Below are 10,062 nucleotides of genomic sequence, written 5' to 3' on the forward strand. Positions count from 1 at the left end.
TCCTCTCTCCTTACACCCACTCTGATAGAGTTCCATGTCATCATTACCGTTTGCTCTTGAGCATACTCCTTAAGTGTCCTTGCTGTAGTGCTATTTTACAAAGCCACCCTTGTTTTATTTGAAGTTCTATGTTCAATCAGTGACTTGAATTCTAATGAATCTGTTGACTTCTTGGAGAATTGTTGAGTAGACTAAGGACTTAGGAATGTCCCTATCTGTGCACCTATACATCTCTATCTGTTCCTTAGTAATTAAACAGTGCTATGGCATATACAGTGTACGTCTGGCTTAGAATAACTGAACAAAATTTAAATATTGTAAACACCCTGCTATGTAATGAAGAATTACCATTCATGTGTTCTGAAAGCCTGACGGTGGACCAACAGAGACCCCATTTACACCTTGTGTTGACATAAAGATCTGTATCTATTTGGAGAAAATGCATGTAAAAATGTGGGCAAAGTGTTCAGAATACAGTCAGATTGTGCCAGACCATGGATTGGCCCTGTCACAGCTTGGTGTGGTCAGATCTCAGGTTGGTGTTAACAGTGACCAGTTTAGCATGATTGCAAACGTACACTTTTGCATATTGCATGTTGTGTACCAGACATGAGATCTAACCACAATGGGGACAAATGTAGACAACTACCATACATATCAAACCAGTGTAAATGCAAATTCAAACTGGGGCTAGATCGCTAGACAGAAAGACACTTATTTCGTGTGCTTACGTCTGTGTATGTATGTGTGTGTGTGTGTGTGTTGTGTGTCCGTTTGTATACTGTGTGTGTGTGTGTGTGTGTTGTGTGTCCGTTTGTATACTGTGTGTGTGTGTGTTTGTATCCATTTGTATATGTGTGTGTGTGTGTCCGTTTGTATATACGTATGTGTGTGTGTGTGTGTTTGTATGTGTGTGTTTGTATGTGTGTGTCTGTCCGTTTGTATGTGTGTTTTCATGTGCCCCAGGATGTGGTGTGTGTGTGCTTGTGTGCAAGGACACATATGGGATCAGTGTTGTGATCTAAGCGGTGTTGGTGACTGTTCAGTCAGCACTGCCCCCGGAGCACGGAGTGATAAATGCCTCCGGTCGGCTCTTTTCCTGCTGAGCCGCAGCCCTCCGCAGTGTGGACATGCTGTGAAGGACTGCAACTGTTTGTTTGTGAAACAGACTGGGTTTGAGGCTAACCTCAGGAGGGCAATACAGGGGTTCCACTGGACACGAGCTTGCTGATGCTGTTGGTGGGATGCCAAAGACTGAGAGAGAGAGAGAGAGAGAGAGAGAGAGATGGATGAAAGGAGGATGAAAGGGAGAGTGAATGAGAGGAGTGCTTTTTGGGCAGCATCATTTCTCATCAAGCCTTGACACTCCATGATGTAAAAATAGAATCACTAATTCCGAGAAAAGCAGGGGATTTGGTGAACATATGGTGAAGTCTACTTACTCGCTTTTTTTCCCCTTTTGGCAATAATTTGTAAAAACCCAAGAGCACTTTAAAACTCAAATCTCAAATCGGCAAAATCCTTCAGCTGCAGTTCCCTGCTGGTATGTGTTCTTCCATAACTGACATATTTCAGTGACAAATATGTATTTGTATAATGGTTTTGCAAGTTCTCATTCAAATATTTTTTTGTCTGGAGAGAGAGAGTCAGAGAGAGAGAGAGATTTAATTAAAACGCACAATTGAGTTCGGTGTTCCGACTGCTTGTTAGTTCTGAATTATTCACCATCCTGAGAAGTGACAGCCATGACACAGAGAGTGCGTTGAGGTAATGGGGAGATCCGGTGCACGAGAAACTGAGCCCGAGTGGCCTGAAACCCGACAGTATTGCGCCACTCATTTGCAAAGAGTGAAGCGGAGGTTACTGTGAACGACCTGGGTTGTGAAACCCATCACAAACTGAAAAGGACCCCTGACACACTGCGGCACACAGGCAGTCCCCACCGCTCAAACACTGATGTGTGCTCACCTTATTGTACACAACATGGCACCCAAAACCCTTGTATACACGACCTTCAGAGGGTCACTCATGCTCAAAGGCTCAACACAGCTCTGTAATCTTGTCTCGCCCAATACATAGTAAGGTGTTGTTCATCCAACTGCAGACACCAAGTAGGCCTAAGGGGATTTATCTGTCAGGTCACACCTTAAATTAATATGTATTTATGGTGACACCTGCTGCTTTGATTTCCACAGCTGAAAGGTGTTTTCCAAGTCACAGTGCCCTGTGTTTTTAGGGTGGAGTAAGAAAGCGGTTTTCCTGTTTTAGAGTTACCCATTCATTAGGTCTATTCTTTCATTTCAGGGCTTACCACCTTCATTAACAGGAGCTGAGATTTCCCCCTCATTATGCTTCTTTGTCATGCTAAAACAAAAAACTTTGCAAATATTAAATATCCACTTCTGCAGAACCCGGCTGCACAGTGCATAATACATGAGTTCCAGCCACAAGCAGAATTCGCAGCGCGCTATTCCTTCGAAGAACGTAAAACTTTTATGACGTGCCTTCCCGTGCTGACTGCGGACGTTTTGGCTACTAGATCACCCACCTGCTGTAGCAGAAATCCTGGACTGGTGGAATGATGTTGCACGAAAACATTTCAACATTTTGACATCCGAGGAGAAGTGCACAACACTTCAAATCTCAAAAGTCGGCTGTGTTTTGTTATCAGCCGGAGGATGGGGTGGCCCATTAAAGATTCAGTCAGACTTAATAAGTAAGGTGAGCCTGACACTCCTTTCTTGGTATGAGCTTTTGGTCACAATAGAGGCTGGGGCCATCAATTATTGACCGGAGGCAAGGCAGAGTATAGCGCTGTCCGAGACTGAGGTCTGTTGGAGCGGGTGCATCGACGGCTCATCGCCTGGCCCCTTCGAGAGGTATCACCAATTGTGTCTGTGTCACAAAAGAAATTTGGCCAACATTACTTATTTAGGTCATTCTATGCATCACACGATTAGACACAGCCATCAAATCTTCTCGGAGAGCACGCTTAAGTTACAACGTCGCTAATCCTCTTCCGCCATGCCGTCGACGACCCTGATGCCACTACTCGGTTGCCCGTGCTAGAGAGACTCTCGGGACCTACAAAGCCATTTGACATTGAACTGCTTATATTGCAAATTGTGCTTAGACATGCTACTTGAAATTTCAACAAGTGGAGCCCTGATTCCAAAAGGATTCGCCCTTTTAACTATTTGAAAGTTTTGGTACTGAGAGTATTCAGGTGGCCTATAATGTTGAGAATATTAAAGTTGGCTATTAGCCTAGGCTTTTCCAAATGGATTCTCCTTGCAACCGCTCTTCAAAACTGTTCTCTTTGTCTACTCTGCAGCATACATTTGCCAGCCGAAAATGGTCTGCTAGCCACTGGAAATATATTAAACATTTTTAGGTATTTTAATATAAAATTATTAGAGCCTGATTTTGACTGATCTGACTCAAAGAATATAAACAGACGTTCAGGTTCAGACCCAGGTCAAGTCGGCATGTATTTTTATAGCATGGATGCATGTTGCATGAGATTGCTCTGATCCCCTGCAATCCTTTTACTGCGGCCACACAACAATGCAGACATCAAGAAAGAGAATGGTAATGAATACTTCAGTCCCTTTACTACACTTAAATCCCCACATAATCACAGATTATGGATAAATATTTACTGTCAAAAACAAATTCTTTGGATTACAGAATAATATTTATTTGAAAACAAAGTGATAGTCTCTCGGTTAGTGATTGTTCATGGTGTATTACATATGTACAAAGACCAACATAATATGCAGTCATTGCGCCAATACAAATATATTCACCTGGGCTTGTCAATCTTTATTTACCTCTGGAGCCTCTGCGAGGGTGTTTGAGGATGGGAGTGCACGCTTCATGCTGTGGGTCAGGTGGGTATGCTAGTAATGGACCTATGACCCCTGTGATCCCAGGAGCAGCAGCTGATAAAAGGAAGGAAACTGGACACAGCGTGATGGGATAGTGTGACAGGCAAGGGCAGAGGAGCCAGAGAAGCTGTGACTGTGCAATAATCTCAACACTGTATATACAGACACACACAGTGACCTCGCCACACACACACACACGCACACGCACACGCACACACACACACACACACATCCATGACCCTCTGGGCTAACCCATCTCCTGTCTGTTCATTTTCTCTCTTACTCTTTATGACCTCAATTCATTCATTTAAATCAGAGATTAAGATTTTATTTATTTATTTACCATTTGTTTGTTTGGATGTTGTAATTGCCTGTGAGGGTTTACCATGTGTTTAATTACTGCCTTGTGTTCAATTTGCTTTAGTGTGTGGGGGGGATTAAAATGAAATCAGAGTGCCTCCCAGCTGTTGAGAGGCAGAGAGAGATGCTGGAAGGGTGGGGCACACGTTACAAGTCACTCTGGGTGTGTTATTATAGGACATGGCTATTATAGGACATGGCTATAAGGTCTATGCAATTATGTTTGGGTTTCGCACAGTATGCTATTATGTTAATAAAAAATACATATTCAGTAGCAGGTCATTTCTTTTTGAGTTGAGTCAAATTGGTGAGCATTTACAGGATTTGACAACATCCCTCTAAGTATGAACGCTCAATCCTACATGTTGATACATGGGTTTAAGTGCTTTATCTGTCTCCACTGGATATTAAAAGGCATGATAATGTCTTTAATCTTGCAACATCTCTTGGAGGGCATTCGGTATCCTGCTGAGAGCAGCATAAATCTACAGAAGTTAGCAAACCAGAACCATTATAATATAATTTGGCTCTTGTTAATCGCTCTCTGATCTCCTAATCTAATACCAAACTGATAAAGGAAACAACACAAAAATTGAACTCTCAAATCTGAGGAGCATGGCATTTTCATTTTTGGATCATCCAGTGAAAACAGCATTATCGCATGGCGTGTCAGGACCTCTTGCCAACCTGATGCACAGCTTTGCCAACCTCTGCCAGCATGTGAGTTAAGCTGTCACAGACTCACAAATGATCAGTTATGGTGGTCTCAGTATGTGTCCATCGTGCCAGAATAATGAATGCCAGAATGGATTTACACAAAGAGGCTTATTGACTTGTCAATGTGTTTGAATATGTATTTGTGTGTATGCGTGTCTGTGTGTTAATCCTTGCATGCAAATGCAAGTGTGTATGGGTTCATGTGTTTGCATATTGTGCATGGTCATAAACAAATGTGTGTGCGTGTGTGTCTGTATGTGTGTGTCATGTTTGTGTATGCGTCTGTGGGCATGGGTTTGTGCATATATGCGTGCGATTGTCTATCTGTGTTTTGATTTGTGTGCTGTCTGCTTAGATAAGACATCTGAAATAATATGGCGCTTGACCAGGCGACACACATGCCCCAGACTGAGCTTACAGCTGGAGTTAAGACCTTGGCTCATGCTGGGGTGTGTTGGTGGTTTCTGGCCTGCACTTCTTTTTGATTCTGCCCTGTCAGTTGCATGTCTGTAAGTAAATGGTTAGGTGTGTCTGCCCTGTCAGTTGCATGTGTGTTAGTAAACGGTTAGGTGTGTTTGCCCAAATGGTCCTGTCTCAGACGGTGTTGGAGCGCAGCCACTATACTGCTGTGCGTGTCACACCACGTGAAGAGTGGAAGCTGATGCATTTAAGAGAAATCACAAAAGCATCATCAGGGGCAGAATAGCAAAGAGTGAAATTAAGTCTTTTACCAGTTAACAGTCTGAAAAGTGTTTAGGTTAAATCTTACTTTCACTGGCGCTTTTTCCCTTTTGCGGCTAACTGTCCGCTTAAATTCTGAATATAAGAAAATTCTTAAGTATGTATTTCTGCGTTGCATCCATTTGGAAAATGAAGCCCCATACGTCCTGTGCTTTAACCTGCAAATGTAATACCCTGTACATTTGTACACAGTTTTTGCCAGGGGCGGACTGGCCATCGGGGATACCCGGGAAATCCCTGGTGGGCCGTCGGTGTTTGGCCCGGTCCAATACCGGCCCACCTCAGGGGCGTAACTATATGGGGTGCAGCAGGGGCGATTGCACCTGGGCCCGCGGGTCTTGGGGGCCCGCAGTCGTGGGCCATAGACGTATTTACGTCAATCTAAATAGTCTGAAGGCAGAATATATGCGCAGGGGGAGGGGGCGTGGCGGTTAGTGATCCACCCTGACAATTTCACAGTTTCAAGTGTTATAGGCAAAATATGTGCGCGGGGGGAGGGGGCCGTGGCGGCAGTTACAAACATTAAACTACGCCACTGCTCCCAGGCCACTTTTTCTCCCCAGTCTGCCCCTGGTTTTTGCACACGGGGGGAATCTGACCCAGAAGTCACAGCATGGAGTCAAAGGTCACTGACAGGATAACTCTGGAGTAGCTTTCGTTTCCCCTGACATACGTGGAGGTGGCTTGGCTTTTTCTTTCGGCCTAATTACAGCATGGTACACCTGTCCCTTGAAAACACAACATGTGTCACAGTCTGCGTGAATCAAGTGTCTGTCAGCACCTTTCACAGTCCTATGTTAACAGAATACATCTGGTTTACAGTGTTTAGTTCCTGAACTCATTTAGTGTTTAGTTCCAGGCTGAAGTCTGGTTCCTGGTCATGCCCATGTCCTGACTGGCCAACATTCAGATTGCTCAGAGTGAGTGTGTATTCACAAAAACCTCATTATAGGCCAGTGCTTATAGAATATGAGTGAATCACAAAAACCTCATTATAGGCCAGTGCTTATAGAATATGAGAGAATCCGATTACCCTGACATGAGTAGAATTATTTTAAGCAGTTTCAAAAGTACACCAAGCACAAGAAATATGAGATCCAGAACACAGGGGTTTGAACATTTAAATGAATTTATTTGTGCATTTCCTCAATGTCATTACTAGTGGGTTACATGTAGGTGATGCTGTTGCACCCCATCTAAAATATATTACAAAAAATGGTGTATGTGTGGACTCCTTCGACCGGTGGCTTCCCAAAATGTGTCATTGCGATGCTGCAGAGGAGAATTCAAGTAAGATGAAATGCTGTTGAAGGGGGTTTAGGGGTTACAAGATGATGAAGACCCGTTCAGTCCAGTTGTTCAGGACATGACCATAGCTTGGAATTCTGCATAAAAGGGAAAAAGTTGGACTGAGTTATTAGTTCTCAAGATTGAATAAATTAACATTGACTGAGAATACTCAGGCCTGAAAATGGCAGTGAAAAAAGGACATGGAGGTGCGTGTGGGATGCATGCCGGACCAGTTCTTGAATTCTTGAACACATTATGCATCTCACCTCAAGGCCCAATAACAATGTGTATTTTGTTCTGTTGCAGTTGGTGGCAACAGCTGTGTTTAGGGTGATATCTAAGTTTTGTCTTCCTAGCTAGTCAAAATCCCTTTCAAAAACCCTGACCAACCATAAAACATCTATCTCTTACACGATTTAAGTTGTCCCTACAGCCTTTATCGTCATTGACATTATACTACGGCATACTCACCGTCAGCTCCAATCTTTCCATCGCCATCTCCATCAGCAGCACTGAGGAAGGCCTTAGCCTCCTTCTCAGTTAGTACCCGTGCTCCAGGCGAGAACTTCTGCAGGAAACACCTGCCAGAGACATGCAGTTAACTACTGTTTATGTCATACCTCTCTCTTCTAAATAAATGAGCAATGAGCACCTTCACAAGATCTTGCCTTTGGAAGGCATGCATTGGCATATTTAAAAACACGTTTTGACAAACAGTGGTACATTGGTATAGTATAAAAGCATTAAGCAGTTTAAAGATTAAATAATAAAAGTATCTAAGCAAAACATTAACTTAGCTTACTACGTGTTTCCTCCTTTCAGATACTGTTTGAACTACTATAAGAAATTTGATTTAAAAAACAGTGGTAACTGATGGTAAAGTAACTCAACAGTGAGCATAAACAGTCTGGTTGGATGTACACTGCACCCTGAAATATGAAAATGAGTTCACATGTTCCATCTCAAAAAGGTCCCATAGCTTTACATGCCGAGATACTGAGGAACATAAATCCTTACTTCAGCTCCTTCTCTTCAACGAAGCCATCACCATCGTTGTCGATGATGCTGAAGACGTTCTTCACATCCTGGGCACTCTTCTTTGTCAGACCACATAGCTGGAAAAACTTCTTGCAGTTGAAAGAGTCTGGTGCTGTGATGGAAAACAAGCACCAGAATGAACTAAGCCATGTGGCACTTTTTGGGAAAACACGGACATCCAAGTGACATTTTATACACAAGTTCATGTCAGCACAAAATAGTAACAAACGTGCATTCCAAAAATGTGTTTGAAATGGCTCTATTTATGTCCTTGCGACTTTTCCCTTCGTAAACACTTAAAGCGTCGATTTGCTGTTTAAGCGTTTACTACATCATCATTTCATGAAAGAGTGTCGTTCACGGCAACGATTACATTCTGAAATCTAGTGAAGAGAACAATGACGATATCGGTGGAAGACGATACCTTGGCAGTCCTTGACGGCACTGTCGATGGCATCAGCGGAGAGGATAGATGAGATAGACATGGTCCTGTCAGAGAAACAACCAGTGTAAATAATTCACGCATGTTTTCAAGCCTAGCATCAAGCATATTACTTACTGTCGAATCAACTTGTGCATAAAATCGGTACAATGGTCGTCTTGCAACTATCAAAACGATGTAGTCAGGGTAGCATTAATGTACACGTCTTTCTCTTTATAAACTATAGGCTATATGGATTCAGAGACTTTTTCACAGAAACAACAAAGATTGTATCCTACAGATTTAACCATGTTATAAAGCGACATGCTTCTAAATGAGATAATTAATACGAGTTGTTCGGTGCATCTTACTCAAGTTGTTTAAGAACAAGCAATCCAAAAAGTTGCGTATTAGAGAAGGGCAAGTGGCGTAGATCGACAGAATTACAAAAATGCAAAAGGCGAAAAAAATCTTGTCCCTAGCGAACACATTCTAGCCCGATAGCAAAAGCGCGTCCTGAAGGCAGCAAGACCTGCGAACACTCAAACGACAAGTGCAGAACCGGCACACAAGCCCACTTACCCGCTTTGAAGTTCTCGCCGTAGGTGCTCGAACAGAGAAGTAAGGCTATGTGGTGACTGCTGTCTGCCAAGAAGGATTTATATAGGTCTGATTGTAGTGACAATAGGCAATTCTTAGGTTACCTGTCTGTGTATCAAATTAAAAAGGATCAGCTCAAATTTCCTACCTAACTAATTAACCTTTACTATTTATAACCGCCGGAGCTGAGTGTGGATGGGCAAGCCCACAGACATCTGTAACATACAAATAGCAAATTAAGCAATATGCTCTGTCTCAGCAACACTCCCATTCCCATCCCACTGGGCTGTATAGGATTTTCTCTCTCTTTCTCTCTCTCTCTCTCTCTCTTTCTCCCCCCCCCCCCCCCGTGTGTGTGTGTGTGTGTGTGTGTGTGTGTGTCAGCAAGTGAAATACCCTTTAAAAAAATCAATATGATCCAGATTTTTGACCAACATATATAGATATTTTCATTGAATGTTTATTTGCATAGGACATCGATGTCACTCAGAGTGGTTGGTGACAGATCTGTAGCTTACTACATTGGCCAGTCTATCCACAATGCTTATTTCAGTGAGTTCAGCACCATATCTAAAAGTTTAGTATCATAGATTTACAAATCTGCTGTAAACAAGTAAGTATTACATGTGAACAATTCACCCAGATTATCATTCCCAGTATTTCGCTGGACCCAATTCACAACAGATAGAGTCAGTTTATCCCCTGATCTAATACAAGTCTAATACACGTTGTCGACAGCCACATAAGTGTATTTGTTGATCACGGAATGTCATGGCAGTTTAACCTTCTCATCTCGCACTAAACGGGAGCGCACTGTAAACAGTAGGCTATCATTTCTACAGGGTGCTGATTCAGGGGCGCCAGGTCACCTTCTTTCAGGCCAGATCCGCCTGATGTAATCGGTGCTGCAGCCACCCAATGACAGTCCAGAGAGAGCGTAGGGTGCTTGTTATAGTACAGTGGCAGGTTCACATGCTCTTTAGTACACCTACTCTGTTCAGGAGT

At 43.0% G+C, this 10,062-nt stretch overlaps 1 protein-coding gene across 2 annotated transcripts; it reads right to left on the bottom strand.

Annotated features, from left to right (window-relative positions):
• Positions 1 to 6,833: 6,833 nt before the first annotated feature.
• Positions 6,834 to 9,341, bottom strand: pvalb8 (parvalbumin 8). 2 transcript variants are annotated; one of them, XM_012825785.3, is made up of 5 exons: positions 9,040 to 9,341; positions 8,461 to 8,525; positions 8,016 to 8,148; positions 7,470 to 7,579; positions 6,834 to 7,093 (listed from the first exon to the last, which is right to left on the bottom strand). In XM_012825785.3, exons 2-5 carry the CDS (start codon positions 8,519 to 8,521, stop codon positions 7,068 to 7,070), a joined length of 330 nt encoding a protein of 109 aa, XP_012681239.1. In that variant the 5' UTR covers positions 8,522 to 8,525; positions 9,040 to 9,341; the 3' UTR covers positions 6,834 to 7,067. The 2 variants fall into 2 exon arrangements, with proteins under 2 accessions (XP_012681239.1, XP_031426154.1); XM_031570294.2 differs by lacking the exon at positions 9,040 to 9,341 and adding an exon at positions 8,829 to 9,026.
• Between the last annotated feature and the right edge of the window lie 721 nt (positions 9,342 to 10,062).

This window comes from Clupea harengus, chromosome 1, assembly GCF_900700415.2.
Source record: "Clupea harengus chromosome 1, Ch_v2.0.2, whole genome shotgun sequence".
Taxonomy (NCBI): Eukaryota; Metazoa; Chordata; class Actinopteri; order Clupeiformes; family Clupeidae; genus Clupea; species Clupea harengus.